We start from the raw sequence: 21,888 nt of genomic DNA, 5'->3' as shown, positions 1-21,888 counted from the left end.
GGGTGTACGGTATTTTATCTGGAAACCCTAGTCTAGATCTAACTACCAGTTTACAGGGAACAGCAGGAAAGCACTCAGCAAAATCTGGAATGTAGAAAACTCCCCAGGACACACGTCCTTCTACAAATAATCTGCAAAAATATGACAGTGTATTTGCTGATTAGAATAAAATAAAACTATTTGTTTTTTGACAGATAATCTGAAAGAATGGAAAAGAGAGGAAACCTATAGATGCTTTAGATTAAGACTTTGAGGGGCATGGCAATAGATTTAATGTGTGCACTGGGTGATTCTGATTTGAATACACATTTGTGGTATAATTTAGGAAATTTTTAAAATAATGAATATTTAGGAATTATTGTTAAAAGTCTTAAGTATCATGATTGTGTTTCAGAAAAGAATTAAAAAAAAATAGGTTCCAAGATCTAAGTTTTTTTCTATGATACACTTAGTCTATGTATAATTTTGGGGTCTCTGCTTCTGCAGTTCCCTTTGCCTAGAAAATCCTTTCCTGTTCTTCTCTAACCAGAAAATCCATGACGATCCTTTCAGAACAGAGGCTGCAAATGCAAATACCCAGAGGGCCATGCAGGTAACAGAAATGAGGAAAGCAGGCTAAGAAAGTGACAACTGGTCTTGGTTAACGCTATGTGGCAAATGGTATTTAAGAGAGCAAACTAAATTATTAATAGTCCACCAATCACCAAATACATCCACTTAAAACTCACAAGTTACCTCCAATTTTACAGAGAAACTGAAGAGAAGCCAAATCTTTTTAAAGCATCTATGCATTTGCAATAAAGCTGGATTTAGTCCAGGTATCTAATTAATCAGGATTCTCTACATGAGGACTGTACGGTCCAGAAGATGCACTCTGGAAAGCTACCTCCTGTTACACTGTCTCATTCCTCTGAAAGCACTCATCTCGTTTCATGATACTGAAGAAATGAACTGCCACTTTCATGTTTAAAAAAAAAAAAAAAAAAAACCTATCAACCTCAGTGCCAAGAACACAAAATGAGCAATACATCTTCCAAAGGACAAAAGTTGAAGGAATCCTGATTTAACATTGTATTTAGATAAGATTTAAGCCATATATCAATGTATAAAACTTTGAATGGTTTTCCTTTGACCAAAGGTTGGCAAACATGATTTATCTGGATGTCTCACAAGCATCTGAAACTCTAGAAGTCCAAACTGAATTTACCTTGATCTCTAAATAGGCAGCTTTGTCTCTTATTAGTCTCTTATACCATCTACCAGCCACTCAGGTATGCAAGCTGAAGAGGGATTCCTACTCCTCCAGAAGAGTTACTAGGAGATAGCTCTGTCCTAAGTCTCTAGCTATACATATTCCTTCAGAGATTCTCTTGCCTACTTCACCTTCAGGCTTCTAGTTCCAAATGTCTGCTTGACATATAACTGGCTCTTTCAGACACCTCCACAATGTCAGATAGATATATCCAAATCCAACATATGAATATCTAGCGGTTCTACCTCCATTTCCTTTGAAATCAAACTTTTCCTTCCAACTTCCCTGGCACAGCTGAAGTACTAAGCCATGATCATCTCTGTTTGAGATCACTGCAATCAGCTCACTGGGTTCTCTGTGTCCACTTCTCTATTTCTTACAGAGTACCCCGTGTACAATTTTAACATGAATCATGTCACTTCCCAGCCTGAATTTCTTCAGTGACTTCCCACTGCATTTCAGAATACAATTCAGAGCCCTTACTGCCTGGTAAGGCCAAAGATAATCTCATCTGCCCTTTCTTGTTCAGGCTTACAGCCACACTATCCTCCTTTCTATCTTCGAAAAACTAAATACTTCCTGCATAGCTCAGTCGGCAAAGCATCTGCCTGCAATGTGGGAGACCTAGGTTCAATATCTGGGTCAGGAAGTTCCTCTGGAGAAGGAAATGGCAACCCACTCCAGTATTCTTGCCTGGAGAATCCCATGGACATAGGAGTCTGACAGGGTCCAGTTCACGGTATCGCAAGAGTCAGACATGACTTAGTGCTATCTTTTTTCTTGCCTTAAGGCTCCTGTATTTTTTGTCCCCTTTTCCTGGAATACTGTTCTTGCAGCTACTTAACATGGTTGGCTCACTTCTAGCCATCAGAGCTCAACTTAAATGTTAAATGCTCAGAAGTCTTTAACGTGGGGTCTCTGTTATCTTTATCACTCTGTGCATATCCTTTATGGCCATTGTACTAGTCAGAGCTGATGCCCCCTCACACCCCATGCCAACTAGATTAGAAGGCCTATGATGGCAGAGACCAAGTCTTATTCCTTACAGAATGTGTTTTCACTTGGCACACTGAGTACCTCTCATTTTATCTGTTGTGTTACCTCTCTAGAGTATAAGTTTCATAATTATTGTGTTTACTACAGTATTTCCAGTTCCTAGATGACTGCCTGGTACTACATATTGGGTGTTGAAGCAATTAGTTGATGACAGTCACTGAACGAAAGCCATTTTTGCCTTTGTGTTTTTTATTCATGTTGCTTCTTTGCTCAAATGTGCTTTCCCCTCTCTCTCTCGGTCTAGCTAATACATCTTCATCCTGTAAGACTCACATCAGGTAATCTCTGGGAAATCAGTTACTTGACACCTCTCAGGGTTAATATAGCACAGTGGATTTTTAAGCACACATATCTTAAGGAGAGCTAGGTTTGAACATACTAGCTCTATGGTTTACAGCTAACTTCTACAAATCTCAATTTTTTTCTTCATCTTTCTGTAAGTAATAATACTTACAGCTCAGAGGTGAATATTAAGTAAGATAATACACATAAAGCATTAAGCACAATACCTGGCACCCAGTAAGAAGGTATTAAACATGTTATTGCTTTAAAAGGTTGGGGGCTCAAGTTCTGTGCTCATGTAACATGCTTTCCATATGTATCTATGTACTAATACGCTGGTTATAACTATGTATTTGTCTGCTCCCACCCAGGACAGTGACTTTGAGGCTAGGAATGAGATCTCAAAAATCTTTGTGTCTCTAGTATCCTCGTATAGTCTCAATAACTTTAAAAAAGTTATTGCTCAATAAACTTTAAAAAAAAGAAACTAAGAAAAAAAGCAAAGTCTAGAGCTGCACACTGTCCAATATGGTAGCAAGATGCTTAAACTGAAAAAAATTTTTTTTTCATTCCGTTTTTCAGTTGAACTAGCCACAGTTCAAAAGTTCAGTAGTCACATGTGGCTGGTGGCTGTGATATGGAACAACACAGGACAATTCCATGGTTGCACAAAGTCCTATTAGACAGTGCTGGACCACAGAGCATGAACACAGATAACTTTAAGGTGTGTACTATATAATTTAATATAAATATCAATGGGAAAAAACCTACTGAGTTCAAGGCACTGGTTATGGTGCTATATAAACATGGAGGGTCCCAAAGAGGAGTTACTGAATTAAAAACCATCAATAGGCAGCACATGCATCCCAAGTACTATTATTTCACTCATCTTGGATTCACATTGGAAAGAAAATCACAAAGGCTAAGAATTTTACTAGAAAACCGGTTACAGTTAGTGCCTTCTGCACATGCAGAACACAGAACGTTTCACCACCTCAGGTCTCACAGGATCTTCAATCCCCACAACAGCAATGCATGTAAGGCCGGTGACAATATCATTCTCATTATCCCACTCTGGTTCTGGTTCTCCTGCTGGGAAATCTCTGAATGCAAGACATATGGTTCTCAAGCCTTCTGATGCCATCGGTTCAATCACAGTTTTTACAATATCATCACGGTCCCTTGGTCTGAATACTTTTGCCTCACCATTAGCACTCAAGATTTTGAAACACCTATAAGGAAATGTTGAATCCAAACATCAATAATTAACAAAGATAATAGTTAATGCCATTTAAGTGACTTGGACGGGCTAGAAATCATGTAATCTGATTATCTGGAATTCAGAGAACTATGTACGCTGCGTTTTTACAGGCTTCAACCATATTTACTTTTCACTTTCCCCTTTACAAAACAGTTCTCTTTTTATAGTTCTCATTTGATCATTCTTCATTGAATCAGTTACTCAAGATATTCTTAAAACTTCTCTTTAGGAAATGCAGGGCTTTAAAATTTTCACCAAAAACCCCTAGTGGCAGAGAAGAATAAACTACGTACCTGTACATTTTGGTATAGATTTAGATATTAGTCTTAAGTAACACAAAATTGCCAAATATGTCCTTCTTTTAAAGTAAAAAGCCACGTTCAATCAACCCCTTACCTGAGATGTTGTTTCATCACCTATATTGTTTTAACCATGAAAGAAAAAAGTAACTTACTGTTAAAATAAGCCTTCTATTAGAATGAAAGATAATGCCAAAATAGTTTTAGTTTCAGTGAAATGAACTACAACCTTTTAACAATTCAGTAAATAAAACCTGCATATATAAAACTGTATATACTTCCCTACCTAAAGTTTTTCACATTGCCTCTCTTGTTCTTCCTGCTTGGTGATGCCACTGCTTCCTGCTACTAGAAAAGTGATTCCCAAATCCCCATCTTGTTCTGATTGTTTTTCCATCCTAAGAGTCCACTCAGATGTTGTACCAGTACCTTAAACTGACTGCAGGTGAGACTACAGGCCATCTCCTCACTGACCATTGAATATATATCAACATTACTACCAATAATTTCAATGGGAACTCTAAACTCTCACTTGAATACTTCCTTTCCCCTTGTCATCTATATAGTATTAGCTCCTAAGTCCTATGTACTTGTCCTCTCAATAGTCTTCTGAATATTCCCTTTCCTTCTTTTTGCCCCTTGTTCTTCTTGCTCTTACTTGGAGCTAAAGCTGCTGTAATAGCCATTTAATTGATATCAGTCTCCAGCCCATCCTTTCCCCTCCTCCCAACCCACCTTATTCCCTGATGCAAGAATTATCCTCAATTCCACAGTTTTGCTCACTCTGCTACCTGATGAAAAAAGTTCTTTAGCTGCATTATCTGGCCTGCTTAACTGTTTTAACTGCTGAGTCTAGAATTTCAGAGCCTCCGCAACAAAATGTAAATTTCACTGTGAGAAGAATACTGTCTACTTAGCATACTCCATGTGAGATGTTTCACGTGCATTGTTTCATCTCACTGTCTTGGAATTCGGGGTCCTTATCCTCTTTTTTCAGTGAAGAAAAATGGAAGCTAAAGGAAGATCTCAAAGCTAATGAGGTGCCTAGCTGACAGGTTTTGATTCAAAAATCTCCATCCATCCATCTACCTGCTTCCCAACAAGCCTCAGAAACAAGGTAACTCACACTTCAGGGAAGTCAGATAACCAAGCACATGTAAAGGGGAGAAAGAAGTCCTAGGTGTCACAAAAGCCCATCACCACTCAGCTGAACTGTATGACTATTAGCTATTCCCTCAACATGGTCTGCATGCTCTCACCTCCTTCCCTCCAACGCGGCCTCCTCCACCTTCACGTTCTAACTTCATCCCAAAACCTGTCTTAAATGCTACACCCTTCATAGTATGATCTCTCAGCTTCAAATTTTGTGTGCATATTTTGCATTAACATTTATGTATTTTTCTCTTAATCTGTGAGATTATAATCTGCCAAACACATTATAACATTGGATTATAATCCATTTATAAGCAAACTAAAATGGAAATATTTTAAATATTGCAATTTCAAGGGAGTTCTAATTTTCCAGAACTGCCCTCAATTTTTTAAAAAAGTTTTATACTGAAATTTAAAAAAAAAAGTCAAAATAATTTCAATGCTTGTGATAACAGATAAGCATTAGGAAAATTATATTTAAACATGTGATGTCAAAACTGGGGCCACTGGTCTGTATATGGACAGTACGAAAAAAAAAAAAATTACCATCCAAAATGAGAGCAGGTATTTAAATACAACAATGCAGGAGCATTTAGTATGATAAAACCTCACTCTGATATAAAAGGAGGAGCCTCAAGATCAAGTTTTAATGCTTTATTATTCTAAAAACTAATGTATAATTCATTCACCACTATCTACAATGCAGTATAGAAGACATGACCATGAATTTTTCTTCCCAGGAGGCTTTTATTTTTTGTAATCCTATACAGCAATGGACTCAACATGCCTAAGAACAAATATCAGTGTTCATTTTGTTAAACCATACAGATTGAATATAATGGGCTTATTTTCCCTGTAGAAAAATACTAAGAAATAAAAGAAGCTGGAGTATGAGAATGGCGGAATACCCTGGACAAAAGGTCAATACCATTAAATTACACTAATAAACTCTTTAAGGTCCTAGCAAATGCCTGATGTTCACAAAAAAGAAAGTATCAACAATAACAACAGGGTAGGTATTCCATAAGGTGACCACAGTGAGCAATTTATTCGTCTAAGCATTTTACTCTTACTTTTTCAGAATTATCTCGGATGCGCCCTTGCTGAATATTCGGTAACTCCCATCTGGATTCTTCAGGACAGTGCTCATGGACTTTCTGACAGAATTGAAGGTGTAGACTTTGTATAGTGCTTCTTCTGGTATTTCATTTCTAACATCCTGATAATCCCGCTTTAAATCCAAAAGAAGTCCCAACAAGGCACATTCAGTTTTATTACCAACATGACGAGGTAATCCACCCTCTTTCTCTGGTGGCTATAAGAGAAAAAGGTTTAGAAGCTAGTACCATAGTTTAATTTAGAATGCAAAGCAGAACGAGACATTCTAAGCAAAATCATATAGGCAACTTCTATTAGTATCAGCATTTCAAAGAGGAAGGAACATAGAAAAAGAAAGGCTGAAGGAAGGTCTGGGGCAAAAACGACGTGGATTCCACTCTCAGCCCTGCCAATTACTAGCTATGTGAATTTCTGGCAAGTTAATTCAACTGCCATGGTTTCTGGCTTCAACATCAGGACAACAGGAGCATCCAAGAATTAAATGAGGTAAGACATGTAAAGTTTAAAGCTGGTTCCTGACACATGTTGCTGTTGTTCAGTCACTAAGTCATGTTTGACTCTGCAATCCCATGGACTACTGCATGCCAGGCTTCCCTGTCTTTTACACTTTCTCCCAGACTTTGCTCAAATGCATGTCTATTGAGTTGGTGATGCTATCTAACCATCTCATCTTCTTTCATCCTCTTCTCCTTTTGCCTTCAATCTTTCCCAGGATCGGGGTCTTTTCCAGTGAGTTGGTGCTTCACATCAGGTGGCCAAAATATTGGAGATTTAGCTTCAGCATCAGTCCTTCCAATGAATATTTAGAGTTGATTTCCTTTAGGATTGACTGACTGGTTTGATCTGCTTGCAGTCCAAGGGACTCTTACAAGTCCTCTCCAACACCACAGTTCAAAAGCATCAACTCTTTGGTGCTCAGCTTTATTTATAGTCCAACTTTCACATCCATACATGACTACTGGAAAAACCATAGCTTTGACTATATGGACCTTTATCAGCAAAGTGATGCCTCTGCTTTTTAATACACTGTCTGAGATTGTCATAACTTTCCTTCCAAGTAGCCCGTGTGTTTTAATTTCAGGGCTGCAGTCACCATCTGCAGTGATTTTGGAGTTCAAGAAGATAAAATCTGTTACTGCTTCTACTTTTTCCCTTTCTATTTGCCATGAAGTGATGGGACCATATACTGTATCTTAGTTTTGCACACTGAGTTTTAAGTCAGCTTTTTCACTCTCCTCTTTCACCTTCATCAGGGGGTTCTTTAGTCCCTCTTCACTTTCTGCCATTACAGTGCTATCATCTGCATATTTGAGGCTGCTAATATTTCTCCCAGAAATCTTGATTCTGGCTTGTGATTCATGCAGCCTGACACATATAGGACTTAATAGATTTTAATTCCCTTCCTTTTCTCTTGTTTTCATAAAAGTTTGTATTAAATAGTTCAAAATTAAATCTACTTTACCATTTTTTATGGCTTAAAATTACAGTCATTAAAATATAGTTGCCTTAAATACATATAAAACCTTTATTTCCTTCAGAGTATCTTCACAAATACCTCCTTCTGTAATCATCACAACAGTATGAAGGGCAGATAAAACCATCTTCACTTAACAACTGAAGAAAGTAAAGCTTAGGCTTTCAGCTAGGAAAAGACAAAGCTAGATGCAGAACCAAGATCTCATAACTTTCCAGTCCAATAATCCAATTCATGCAATATTAACTGCGTTTATGGTCTTCATCCATAAGTCTAGAACATATAACAATCTCATGCTTTATGTTATAAATAAAACTTTTTAAATGTGCAAAGTTAAAAATAGTTTATTCTAACGCACCACAAGTCTAGAGTTACTTTATTCAGTTAGTGCCAAAGGTTTAAGAATCACTTTATAGGTACGATCTACTGAGAAACCAAACAGAGCCTATAGCAAGCATATATGACACATAGTAAGTTAAAATCTGGTTTCAAAATTTGCTCCAGGAAATTGAAAGTTGACTTTCTACAGTAAGATAGCCTAGTCTTTCACAAAATGAAGTAGAAATTTTAAATTGAGGACTTATTCTGATTATGTGGCTCAAAAGTTTCTAAACACAGAAAATTCAAAATATAGAAGAAAAATATAAGTAAACATAATATATACGCTGATCAACAGATCTTATTTAAAAACTTAACACATTTTTTTCTGTTTATAAATAATAGTGATAGGGCTTAAGAACGACATATAGGCAAATCATCACAAAAGGAAAAATTAGTTTTCATACATAAAGTATTAAAGAAACCTTACCAATATTTTTGATGTATAAGCACAATTCACAGAAATTCCTGTTACAAGATAGGACAAAATATTTGGTGGAATGGCTTCTGGGTCAGGAATCTTTTTATAATGTTTTTCACTTATGTAAGCTTGAACAACTGTCATTCGGTTCATTGTCAATGTTCCTGTCTTATCTGAACAAATCGCTGTAGCGTTTCCCATGGTTTCACAAGCATCCAGATGCCTTACTAAATTATTATCTTTCATCATTTTCTACAGTGACCAAAAAAAGAGGTAGTTAAGCTACACATAAAACCAATGACCTCATTGTATCAAAATGATTGTAAACTGCTTTGCTTTAAAATCAGAACTATAACTCCCAACTTTACTTGGATACATAGTATAAAGCACCAATTTAATACTGGAAGAATTTAATATAAATGGCCTATTCAAATAAGCTAAACAAAGTACTAGCTTTCTGTGGCTTCAATAAGTTTCCCACTACATAACACAGTCCAGTAAATGAAGGCAGATATCCACAAGCAAATCATGTTGACATGCCTCCAACAGCTTCTAGGAAGCATCCTCAAATTCTAAGAGCAATGGCAATCTGTACTCACAGCCATGTAACACTGTATTTACATGTAAGGTTTAAGTCTCCTTGTTAAGTGGAAAACAAAAGATTCTTGAATCAGTCAGTAAGAAAAAAGTAGCTTTTATCAGTTAAAATATAGAATTTGTGGGCATGTAGTTGCCTGAATTTTTTTCTTTTTTCTTTTTGACTCTGATAGATTGAGGTAACATATCAAAACCAGCAAGGGTCACTTTTATCTTCTCCAAATGGTGATACACTGGTATTCTCATCCTAAGGATCATCCCTTCCTCTTATTTACAAGAAAAAGATAAGTTTCTAAAGAAAATGAGTTTTATTGTAGTTCCAAAAGGCATTTAGGCTAAAATGCTTAATAATTGATTCCTGAAACGTTAACTGGAATGGGTTAAAAAATGCAAAGAGTTATTTTACAAAGTATGTTCTGTGTCTACTGATGTGCAAGATATTGCAAGAAACTGGTTCCTTGAAGAAGTAAGTTTGGGAAAGGAAGATTACTGTGATCTGGGTTAATACTAACGATTTAAAGAAAGTTCTGCAGTAAAAAAAGAAAAGAAAAAAAAAAGGTGTTCAGTTTTGCAAAACACTAACAGAGGAGCCATAAGGAGGACAGCCCAGTGAAAAGTGGTAACGTTTGGGCTAAATAAGCATTTAATGAGAGCGTAAAGAACAGTCAAAATGCTCCTACTCATTTTGTCACAGGAATGCAAATCAATTCTGCCTACATCTTTTTGATCAACTGAAAAATCAGTATCATTAATGACTACTCAAAATGAGCTAATTTCAGGACCAATAAAATGATTTTACCTATGTGTCTAAAACTTATATTTACCCTTAATTGTTTCTAATTCTTTTAAGACATCAAGTAGACGAAAAGATTGTATCTCACTATTACTTTGATACATTCACCACTTCGTTTTTGAAACAAAAGATGTGAAACGCCTGAATATAAACTTAAACAGGAAGCCCCAAAATATTCTTATCAAGACAAGTCTGCTGAAAATTCTTGGGAACATGGAAGATGAGAGTGCTAGAGCAGAGACTATGATTACTTTGTATTGCTTTCTGCCATCAGTGCTACTTAGGAAGAAATACTAACATTAGAAAATTGACAAAAGCGGCATTATTTCATCCGGTATAATTCTATATGTGAAGCCATTTTGAAAGCAAGATCAAGGCTGTCCAGGCTGAAGACTTGTAAGCAAACTAGATGTCCATCAACAGATGAACGGATAAAGAAGATGTGGTATACACACACACAATGGAATATTACTCAGCCATAAAAAAGAACGAATTTGAGTTAGTTCCACGGAAGTGGATGAGCCTAGAGCTTGTTATACAGGGTAAGTCAGTCAGAAAGAGGAAAACAAATACAGTATATTAATGCATATATATGGAATCTAGAAAAATGGTATTGATGAACCTATTTGCAGGGAAAGAACGGAGAGGCAGATGTAGGGAATGAACCTGTAGACACAGTGGGGAAGAGAGCAAGTGGGGCGAGTGGAAAAAGTAGTCTCAGCAAACATACACTATTGTGCATAAAGTGGACAGTCGGGAAGAAGCTACTATATAACGCAGGGAGCCCAGTCTGGTGCTCTGTGATGACCTAGAGGGGAAGGGTGGGGGGAAGGGAGGGAGGCTCAAGAAGGAAGGGATATATATATAAATATGGCTGATTCGTGCTGTTGTATGGCAGAAATGAACACAACGTTACTGTAAAAATTTAAAAAAAAAGTAAAACAAAAAAACTGTCCAGGCTAACTCTTTTAAAATCCAATTCGCTTTTACCATTTAGGATATAAAACTGATAAAAAAAGAAAATTAATAATCTTCAAACAGAATATTCCTTTAAGTAAAACAGCAGTCAGCAAAAACATCCAAGCTCATTTTTTCAGCATTCTACTTTGAGAACAGAAGGACTGTATTACTGTAAACTGAGTGGTCAGAGACAGGAACATGTGAAGAGAGCTGAATAAAGTTAGAGAGCTGATGATTCAAAGAAAGGAGCACACAGGTCCAAAAGTGAGAAGAGGGCTGGAGTTTTTGAGAAACAGCAGGAAGGCTGGTGAGGCTGGACCAGAGTGGGAGAAAGATGTGGGAGATCAACAGGAAAAGAAAGAGAGATTGGGCAGACTAGGCAGGCCGTGCAGGCCACGGTGAGGAACCCTGGATCTCATTCTGATGAGAAGCCACTGGAGGGTTTTTACACAAGAAACAAAAACGATCTGAATTATTTTTTAGAAACATGAATCTGCCTCCCATGTGAAGGCAGGACCGTGGGGTTAGGAGGGTCCAACAAGGAGGCCTAAGATTGTTGGAGGCAGGTCAACCACTCTGCTCTTGTCCCACAGGCAAATGACAAACACGCTTACTTCAATTTTACAGATGGGAAACAGAAGGGGACTGGACATCTTAACTATCGTATGCGGAAACGTAAGCTAGAACTTTCCCAGTGGAGTCCTTCTTAGCTCTGTGTCAAGGCTGCCCTTTCAGGCATGTATAGGCCTCGGTGCACAGATCTTCAACTGGGGAGAGGAGGAGGAGACCAACAACAGAGTTTCTAAAGGAAGCAGTGCAAATTTATGGAAGTCTCCAACTTTCAAAACCCAAAAGGAAAAGGGCAGTCGTGCATAAGTCTTTTCCGCTTACCTTGACTGAATAAGCTAGTGAGATAGTGACTGCAAGGGGCAGACCTTCTGGTACTGCCACCACCAAAACTGTAACTCCAATAATGAAGAACTTCACAAAATACTGTATGTAAATCGGTGTGCACTCAGCAAGCCACGGTCTCTTCTGAACCCAGAAGGTATCAATTACAAAATATAAGACAAGAATGATAACTGTGATGGCAGACATCAACAAACCTTTCAGCACACAAAAAGAAGGAAAATGCAATCATTAAATATTCCAGACACAACTCACTGTCAGTTACATATTAGCCACTGGAAGAATCATAACTACTTTGGTGATATTTAATTTCTCTGAGAAACTGTTACCTACTTTTTTGCACCTAACTCATCCCTTGACATTGTTAGATTCAAGTTCCGCTTCTGACTAGGAGAACTGGAAAAAAGTGTTTATGATTCTTTTCTAGACTTAACTGCATCTTCGGTCTTTTATTAAAGCTGAGACAAAATAACAAGCAATGACAAGGAAATACCAGAAGTGTAGCATAAGCTGCTTAATGACAAAAGAGAAGTTGGTAAGAATCTGATCAATGGGGAGACCTAGAATTAAATATTCAACTCTATGTTTTTTAATGAAAAAACACAAATTACTGAAATTAATTTTTTCATCTATCCTTACTGATTTATTAACTAAGAAAACCAAGAGTTAATCACGTATTACAAATCAGTTACCTTTCCATTTTGTGGGGTGTTTAATCTCCTTATAAATGAATATTACAAAATAAGGCATGTCCACATATCTGGAACTAATAATCCAATCTGATTTTATTAAAACACCATCACCACCTTAAATCCATCCATTTCTGTATGATTCAGTATTACCATTTGGCTAAATATTACAGAAAGCAAATATCTCCTAGATAATAAGCTTTCTGAGGACACAGGTAAAATCTTAACTTTTTCTGAGATAATGCCAGGAAGTAATAGAATGATGCAATGTAAGTGACTTGAATTGTTGTTCAGTCGCTAAGTTATGTCTCTTTTGTGACTCCACAGACTATAGCCCAACAGGCTTCTCCGTCCATGAGATTTCCCAGGCAAGAATACTGGAGTAGGTTGCCATTTCCTTCTCCAGGGGATCTTCACGACCAAGGGATCGAACCCGAGTCTCCTGCACTGCAGGCGAATTCTTCATTACTGAGCCAGCAGGGAAGCCCCTACATGACTTGAATAGTATATGCTGATTTAGCCACCTGTGTTCTTTCATAAAGATGATACAGTTGAAGGGCATGCTCTGATTTTAGCTATAGCACTGTTTTATTTTCCCCTGAAGAGTGGTTCTATTTAACAGGTGTTTTCTAGTGATGATTCTAATTTATAACTTCAGTCTCACCAGGGCAATGCTGTAAGTAATCCACTCAATTTAAGTAAACGGCAATTTTTGGAAAAACACGTTACCTAATTTTGTTTTTTCATAGTCAATAAAAAGATGAGATGTGTGGTGAAATTTCTTTTTATTAAAATGTAGCTCGGTAATTTGTATGGAGTAAGCCCTCTCTCTATTGCGCCCAGAAATTCAGATATGAGCTCATGGGCTTGTGAATTGGGCAGACTTAAGCACTAATCCTAACCTGACCATTTATTTATTAGCAAGTTGACAGAGGACACTCCCTCTACAAAAAATGATGATAACAGTTCCCAAATTTCAAAATATTATGAGACTCTAATAACTCAAAAGGTACACTGTAGATAAAACTGAAAATATTATTAACTCCCCTTCCACTCACAAAGCAATGATTTCCAGTCTTAAGTACATCAAAAGATATTTTTAAATAGCAAGTCAGCATATTTTAAAACAAAACATCTTATTTTCTTATATATATCATACCTGCTTTGCCAATCTGAACAGCTAGTTTCGTCAGTTTCCCCTGTAAAACAGATTTTTCCTTTTTTGGCAAATTTGCTTTCTTTTTGTCTTTCTCATCACCATCTCCACCTTCTTCACTCTTCAAAGGCTGCATTTCCATGGCTGCACCATCCTGGGCTTTTGCTATGTTGAAGTGCACACATAACTGTTAACATTTTCAAGCAATTTGGTGTGTGTGTGTGGGGGGGGGGATCAATTTCTAATAGAAACACAAAGATTTAAACATTTACCTTAGTGTGTATGTCTGTGCCTACCCAGAGAAAATAAGGCAATAGTGACACTAGGTTTTGAAACTTTGTACCAGATTTGAGAATGCTGTGGTAGGAAATAGAGATGAGGCATAAGAAGAAATACAGGGTCCTGAAAGAGCTAAATATCATTTCTCCTCCTGTGTGCTGTGGCATTCCAAACACCATAAATTCCTCCCAATAAGTTATAACCATAACGTAGAACATCATGTGAGACCATACAAACGAGAAATGTACATATGCTTACAGACTCTTAAATAGATGCCCCAAAATCTACATTATATATTTTGTTACTTATGCATTTCTGCCAGCAATCACATAGTAACCAATGATAAAATGCTTGAAATGTCTAAGTTTGACGTTACCTACATCTGGAACTTTCTAAGTTTACTACCACATGCCATAATTAAAATCTTATATCAAAATGTTAAGCAGCATGAGTCAGGCACTGACCGGAGAGACATACACCCAAGTAATACAGGTTGTTAATTTTCTCTGCTACAAGTATCCTACTTTTGGATGAATACAGTACACAAGAGAAATAGTTTTGGCTATAATAAGAATAAGCTAAGTGTACTTTTAACCTCCTGAATTTACCTTTGTTGCGATTCTCAATAGCTCCATCTTGTTTCTTATCTGTAGGAACAAAATGGGAATTAAAGCTTTCCAAAAGAAACGAATACAGCCATGCTAAATTATGCAAAGGTAGCTCACATTTCTATAACAGAAATGTTACACAACAGGGTGTGTGTGTACAGATTAGAAAGCATTTGGCTTGTAATGACCTGCTGGCTCAATCTCTCCCTAGGTCTTAACCATGGGGGAACATTCCAAAATAATTTGGGGCATTACATTTGGGTTGACTTCTCCATAAAACTTTACTCTTTTATGCTGCAATATCTCCAAAGGTTTTCAAACTAAATATAGATGTAAGCCTAAGACTGTAGGAAAGAGACAGGTAGAGAGGGAAGGAGTGCCCTAGGAAGACCACAGGCACACAGGACAGCTTTGATGGGAAAGAGAAGCAAATTGGCATGTGTAACAGAGAGGAGAGGCAAGCAAGTAAAACTGGTACATGAAAATACAAAGTCAGTCAGTAAGACTACTAGGAAGGGTAATTCCTAAATTAGCTTAAATTAGAAAAATGCAGAAAGATGAGACCATCTGAAGTACAAAGTAATCAAGGAAGGAGGGGGTTTACTGTCTGGAGTAGGCAGTATAATATTAATAATAAAAATGACAAAGAGGAAAGTGAACTTATCCATCAAGGAGTGCTTCCTTCAAACTTGAAAACCTGGAGCAAATATATTCAAAGAGGAACAGATACTCAAGACAGGCAAGGGAAACAGAATACCTAGCTACTTTGATGAGGTCAAGTCTGGAGTGAGCCCAAACATTCACATTTCGGATTACGAAGGGAACAGAAACAGACTACCCTGGATTATACTAATATATAATATTAATTTACTCAAGGGAATGGGAGAAGAGCTGAAAGTCCACAGATGAAAAAATGGTCTCTGCAATTTACACACACGCAGACCCCGTAAGAATCTAAAATGGTAGACAATCAGTCAGATGCCAATTCCTGGGAATACTCTTGACTGCATTAATAAAAACAGGTGTATAATAGATCTTAGAAAAAATGGTGCTTACTGGAAAAGAAACTAGAGTCAGTAAGAACAAGGTCATGATATGAACTTCTCTTTCTTTTTTTAATAAGGTCTGTTGACTTTAGTCTCCTGAAAATTAGGATGCAATATAATATACTGTTAAGAAAACAGACTCTTGAGTTTGACAAGTGGGTTTGTTCTGCCACTAACTAAAATCTTTAATCTGGAGCAAGTTATATAACCCACATAAGCCTCAATCTACTCATCATTAAAAAAAAGATAGTCTTAGATTATTGAGATAATGCATATAAAGTGCTCAATAAATGGTATCACCACTGCTGCTACTGCTGCTGCTAAGTCGCTTCAGTCGTGTCCAACTCTGTGTGATCCCATAGACAGCAGCCCACCAGGCTCCCCCGTCCCTGGGATTCTCCAGGCAAGAACACTGGAGTGGGCTGCCATTTCCTTCTCCAATGCATGAAAGTGAAAAGTGAAAGGGAAATCGCTCAGTCGTGTCTGACCCTCAGTGACCCCCATGGTCTGCAGCCTACCAGGCTCCTTCGTTCATGGGATTTTCCAGGCAAGAATACTGGAGTAGGGTGGGTATCACCACTACTAGTTTCTAAACTGACTTCTATTCTGCCTTAAGAAACCTTAAGGTGGCACACGCAGGACTGTTGTGAGTGGGACAGGAAAACACCTAGAATGTGGAGCCTGCCACCCTTGCCTGCAGCCAGAGCTTTTCAAACATGTTTCTATTTGAAAGAAAGATTTCACAGCTAAAGATAAAGCCCAAAGAATAAAACCTAAAGATTTAACCTAAAGATTAAAAGCAATGATGTAGATATAGCCAGCCAAGCATTTATTTTAGAAGATTTCAGAATACTTATGTGCGTGAGTAAAATATGGGCTTACTAGCCTAAGTAAAATGAAATAAATCTAAGTGGTTAAACCTCAATAAACTGCTGTTGCCCTAAAAGGAAAAACTCTGGAGTAAACGGTGGTACAGTAAATACTTAAAAGAGTAGGGAAGCCTTTTTTAAAAAAGTGACATACTGCCCAATGAAGTGATTCTGATAACTATTTCCCTATATAACAGAGCTTCTTATAAGATCCTTGTGGATAAACTATGGTTATCAAGCTTACTAATAACAGATCTCATGTAGGGACAGTAGACACAATGGATCAAGATTAAAATTTTTAACACCTTGATAAGCTAATAACGGGCTGAATAGAACAAGACAAATATACTAGGTGTCAAAGTGAAGTCTTGATCTTATGTCTAAAAGCCAACAACGTAAGATGCTACCTAAGCAGTAGGAAACTTGAAAAAGATGAAAAAGTTCAATAAGGCCAACATGTCATATGTCTGACATATCACAGTTGATATGAAAATAGTTTAAAAAAAAAGTAAATAGGAACTGGGAATTTAATTCACTTTGCTAGTCAAATGAAAATGACAGGGAGATTTTAAAGTGTTCAAGGAGGTGTTGAGTTTGTCTGACTATGGTAAAGGGAATGATGTCTTCATAAAGCCTTTTATGAACTCATAAGTCTTAAAACAAAAAATCCCTCCTATCAATTCTAACACCTGAAAGTACTACATTGGGTAACGAACTCTTTGTAGAACTCTTTATATCAAAACCTGATGAAAGAGTGTATTTATTGGGTGAGTTATTACAATCCAGCTGCTGTATTTCCAATTACCAATTCGTATAGCATATTGCTATTCTTACTTTTCTTTTCCTTTTTCTTCTCATCTTTCTTTTCTTCCTCTTCACCTCCGGCTCCAAGTAAGGTAAAGATAATTCCAGTTTGAGAATTTATACCTACAGCAGTAACTACCATTCTTCCAGAGCCTTCCATTACATGAGTACCTATAACAATAAAAAATTTGGTTTTAAAATCCAGTAAGACATTAAATAAAGCCTAAGTTCTTGTGCTTAAGGTTTTATGTTCGTAATATGTCATCTGAGTTCAAAATCTACTCTACTACTCATTTATCCTGTGATACGGAGCAAAGCGTAACATCTCAATGACCAGTCCACAGATGAGGATGACAGTACATGTACTCTTTCTAAAAATGAGAATCAAGTATAATCTAGGGGTTCAGTGAATGGTCAGTATTTAAATTATAACTGTGTTTTTATCGTTAGGGACATTTCTCTGAGAAAGCCATCACTTAGAAAGAAATACGCTTAGAACCAAAAGGATTACACTCCAACAACTGCCATATCCCTAAGACAACCCACAACCTCTCCCTACCCCAGGCTGTCATGCCAGCCCACCTTGATCACTCAACAGCTTCCTAGCGAGTTTCTGCCTTTCCAGTCCATCCTGAAAAAGGTCTAACCTTCTTCAAATGTGATTTTATCCAAGCCTCTCACGGCTCCAAAACTTCCGACTCTACGTGGCCTACTCCGTAAAATCCAAAATCTCCACACGGAGACCAATCCACCTTCCAAATTTTTTCATCCATTACTCTCACATAAACCTCAATTACAAAAAGCTAGCAGGCAGAGACGGGAATGCAGACTGTATTCTGACTCTGTCCCTCACAATAATCTTGCAAGCTGACAAGGTAGATTCAATCCAGCCCTGTCAGAGGACAGAGGGCATATTCTCCTTGTAACGCTGCTAAGCTTGCTCACAGCTCTCCAACCTGTATAGCCACACCTCTGCATCTTTGCTTTACTCACTACAAGGCTTCCCACCTCTATGCTCTAATATTTTTGTGAATTTTAAGTAGCTTTCTAAACTGAAACTCTTCTTTAAATATTGAAAATCTTTATAGCTATCACTTATTTATTTGATCTCCTACTTCACAACCATCAGGAGGACAGGTCTGAAGCATCTACTAACATCCTGTGTAACAAATCAATCTTCAGTTGTTATTTGCAAACTAAGATTGTGAAGCATGTGTACTTACTTTAGTACTTAAGGATTTGTATGTGGCTATTAATTACCGAGTAATTTATCCCATATGAATTTTTAAATCTTTGAATTTCTTGCTTTAAAAAAAATCTATATTCTGACTATTTCCCTAATTATTAGCTTCTATGCCAGCAAAAATGCAAGAGAAACAAGAAATGAAGGACAGTGAAACAATATTTACTGAGCAAGTTCAGTTCAGTTCAGTCGCTCAGTTGCGTCTGACTCTGCGACCCCATGAACTGCAGCATGCCAGGCCTCCCTGTCCATCACCAACTCCCGGAGTTCACTCAAACTCATGTCCACTGAGTCAGTGATGCCATCCAACCATCTCATCCTCTGTCATCCCCTTCTTCTGCCCCCAATCTTTCCCAGCATCAGGGTCTTTTCAAATGAGTCAGCTCTTCACATCAGGTGGTCAGGTGGCCAAAGTACTAGAGTTTCAGCTTCAACATCAGGCCTTCCAATGAACACTCAGGACTGATTCCCTTTAGGAAGGACTGGTTGGATCTCCTTTCAGCCCAAGGGACTCTCAAGAGACTTCTCCAACACCACAGTTCAAAAGCATCAATTCTTTGGCGCTCAGCTTTCTTTATAGTCCAACTCTCACATCCATACATGACCACTGGAAAAACCATAGCCTTGACTAGACGGACCTTGTTGACAAAATAATGTCTCTGCTTTTTAATATACTGTGCAAAGACTAAATGTAGAAGACAGTTTCTTTTAACAATTCTAGCTTTTAGCAAATTTCAATGTATGTTATGTTCATCTTTACCACAGATAATCAAATGTTGGCCGCTAACAGGCTCAGGCAAAGTAAACAGTGTTTGTTCTGGTCATACCCCCACTGCTAACTGAGTAACTGCTCTTAACCATCTAAATTTAAAAAGCCAAGAACAGCAGTGAGAGATGGCATCATGAGAATAAATTTAAAAATAAATGCATTTCATGTTTTCAGTACATTTTTGGAAGAGGGAAATAAATGTAGAAAAACTTTCCCACCCGTACAATGATAAGGGACTCCAGAAAGTTATTTCAGTCTTTTCTTAAACATGGAAAATTTATCGAGTCTCTCTTGGTATATACTTGGTGTGTTGAGAACCTGAGTCTCCAAAAACTTAGCAGCCATCTCTGTTAAAACAGAAAAGGACCAAGGTTCCGTAACAGGATGTCAACGTAAGACACTAAGAGCTAAGCACTGCGTGAATAAGCTACAAGTACAGCCAGCAAGTCCATGAAGTCCATGTGGGAAAAACACAAGAGGAGATGGCCTCAGTTCACCAAACACTATGGCCTGGTCAGTCTATGGTTTAGGTCTGACCAGCAAGCTTCTCTTTCCTTTGGAAAGATCCCAGATTTTACTTGGTTTACATGAAATGCAGGTTCTTAGAAGTATGGCAAAGAATAAGGAAAACAAGGAACGTTAAGCTTAATATACGGGCTTCCCTGGTGACTCAGATGGTAAAGAATCTGCCTGCAATGCAGGAGACCCAGGTTTGATCCCTGGGTCAGGAAGATCCCCTGGAGAAGGGAATGGTAATCCACTCCAGTATTCTTGCCTGGAGAATTCCATGGACAGAGGATATTATATAACCAAGATATTTCTATCTGGAATGAATTTCAAGCATACCAAGATAAAGAAAAACTTAAAGGAGTATAAATGGTCTTAGCAGTGCAGGATACTGATGGTATACAAATCTCAAGTTTTTTCATAGAAACGAAAGTCTATATTACAACTGAAACCTTCCCCCTATATATAATGGTGTTTATAAATGTACATACATGAAATTACTGTGATTTTTAATGGCGACATGTTTTGCAATCAGCCTTTTGGAACACAGTTACAAATCTTAAAAAGGTTAATAGTTAAACTTAGGTACGTGCTCCACAGTCGTGATTCTAATGTAGCTGACCCTTGTCACAGGTTTGAATTTGGGTTGAGTAAAACCATGTCCAACCAATTAAAACATAAAGTTCACACAGAAGATGTGAAAAAGCGTAGCTGCCAAGTTATTAAACGGTTAAATAAGCAGAATCTCCTTAGAATGTAGGAAATGTTAGCATTCTATTAACATCTGAAAATGATAATTAAAGACAAATAGGCAGCACGTTCTTACTCTAAAAGCTAGTGTGACTCAATCTAAAAATACACCTAAAACAAATGTTTTACAAGCAATTTTGCAAATTCTACAAAAAATACAAGAAAATTAAGATAGGAAACTGGAAAACCAAAGTTAAGGCACTGGCATACTTTTGGAGACAAGTTGTGGTACTTTGGTTTCTTTTCATTTTAGAAGGCAGCTTGTAATTTTTTTCATCATCCCTTCCATTTCATTTTCAATTCACCTCAGGTCTAGTTATCAACAGGTAAGTTGTTACAAGAGCGTTCTAAGTAGACACACACTTCCCTTTTTCAGACAGCACCCTCACCTATACACACCCTTGCACACGTCTTAACCTTGTGCAAATTCATCTCTGTCTGGTAGCTGTGGTGTTGCTCCTGGAGCTATTTACTATTGATCATATCCCCTTAGGCAAATAGTTAATGTCTCAGACTCACTCCTCAGCAGTTAAAATCAGGAAGTGAGATTAGGCTAACTTTAAGGAATTTACGAGCTTTTTAAAAACAGAAAACTTGTCCTAAGTAGATCATCACAGAAAACGCATTAATTTGCTTTAAACACATAATCATTCTTTAATTTTATATTTTACTAGGCCTGAAGAATAAATATGACACAGAAAAACCGATCAATTCAACAGAGATCATTAAGTTTATACTTTATCATTATACTAACATTAACAGCTGAGCGCCAAAGAATTGATGCTTTTGAACTGTGGTGTTGGAGAAGCCTCTTGAGAGTCCCTTGGACTGCAAGGAGATCAAACCAGTCCATCCTAAAGGAGATCAGCCCTGGGTGTTCTTTGGGAGGAATGATGCTAAAGCTGAAACTCCAGTATTCTGGCCACCTCATGTGAAGAGTTGACTCATTGGAAAAGACTCTGATTCTGGGAGGGATTGGGGGCAGGAGGAGAAGGGGACGACAGAGGATGAGATGGCTGGATGGCATCACTGACTCGATGGACGTGAGTCTGAGTGAACTCCGGGAGTTGGTGATGGACAGGGAGGCCTGGCGTGCTGCGATTCATGGGGTCGCAAAGAGTCGGACACGACTGAGCGACTAAACTGAACATTAACACTGACTCTCAAGTGTTCTGTTTTTTGGACTCGAGTTTCTCATTTATAAAACACAGTTCT

At 37.6% G+C, this 21,888-nt stretch overlaps 1 protein-coding gene across 6 annotated transcripts in view; it reads right to left on the bottom strand.

The window, feature by feature from the left end:
- ATP2B1 (ATPase plasma membrane Ca2+ transporting 1) overlaps window positions 1-21,888 on the bottom strand; it is a 133,178-nt gene that overhangs the window by 32,714 nt on the left and 78,576 nt on the right. For all 6 annotated transcript variants that reach the window (XM_040234434.1, XM_040234437.1, XM_040234438.1 and 3 more), the window contains exons 6-12: window positions 17,435-17,575; window positions 14,686-14,724; window positions 13,802-13,963; window positions 11,936-12,150; window positions 8,704-8,946; window positions 6,376-6,617; window positions 3,585-3,822 (exon numbers count right to left, since the gene is read on the bottom strand). In XM_040234434.1, the coding sequence (XP_040090368.1) occupies window positions 3,585-3,822; window positions 6,376-6,617; window positions 8,704-8,946; window positions 11,936-12,150; window positions 13,802-13,963; window positions 14,686-14,724; window positions 17,435-17,575 (1,280 nt within the window). The remainder of the gene's footprint in view (window positions 1-3,584; window positions 3,823-6,375; window positions 6,618-8,703; window positions 8,947-11,935; window positions 12,151-13,801; window positions 13,964-14,685; window positions 14,725-17,434; window positions 17,576-21,888) is intronic.

This window comes from Oryx dammah, unplaced genomic scaffold, assembly GCF_014754425.2.
Source record: "Oryx dammah isolate SB20612 unplaced genomic scaffold, SCBI_Odam_1.1 HiC_scaffold_29, whole genome shotgun sequence".
Lineage (NCBI taxonomy): Eukaryota > Metazoa > Chordata > Mammalia > Artiodactyla > Bovidae > Oryx > Oryx dammah.
Note: the sequence above shows the minus strand (reverse complement) of the source record. Positions and strands in the feature narration are given on the sequence as shown.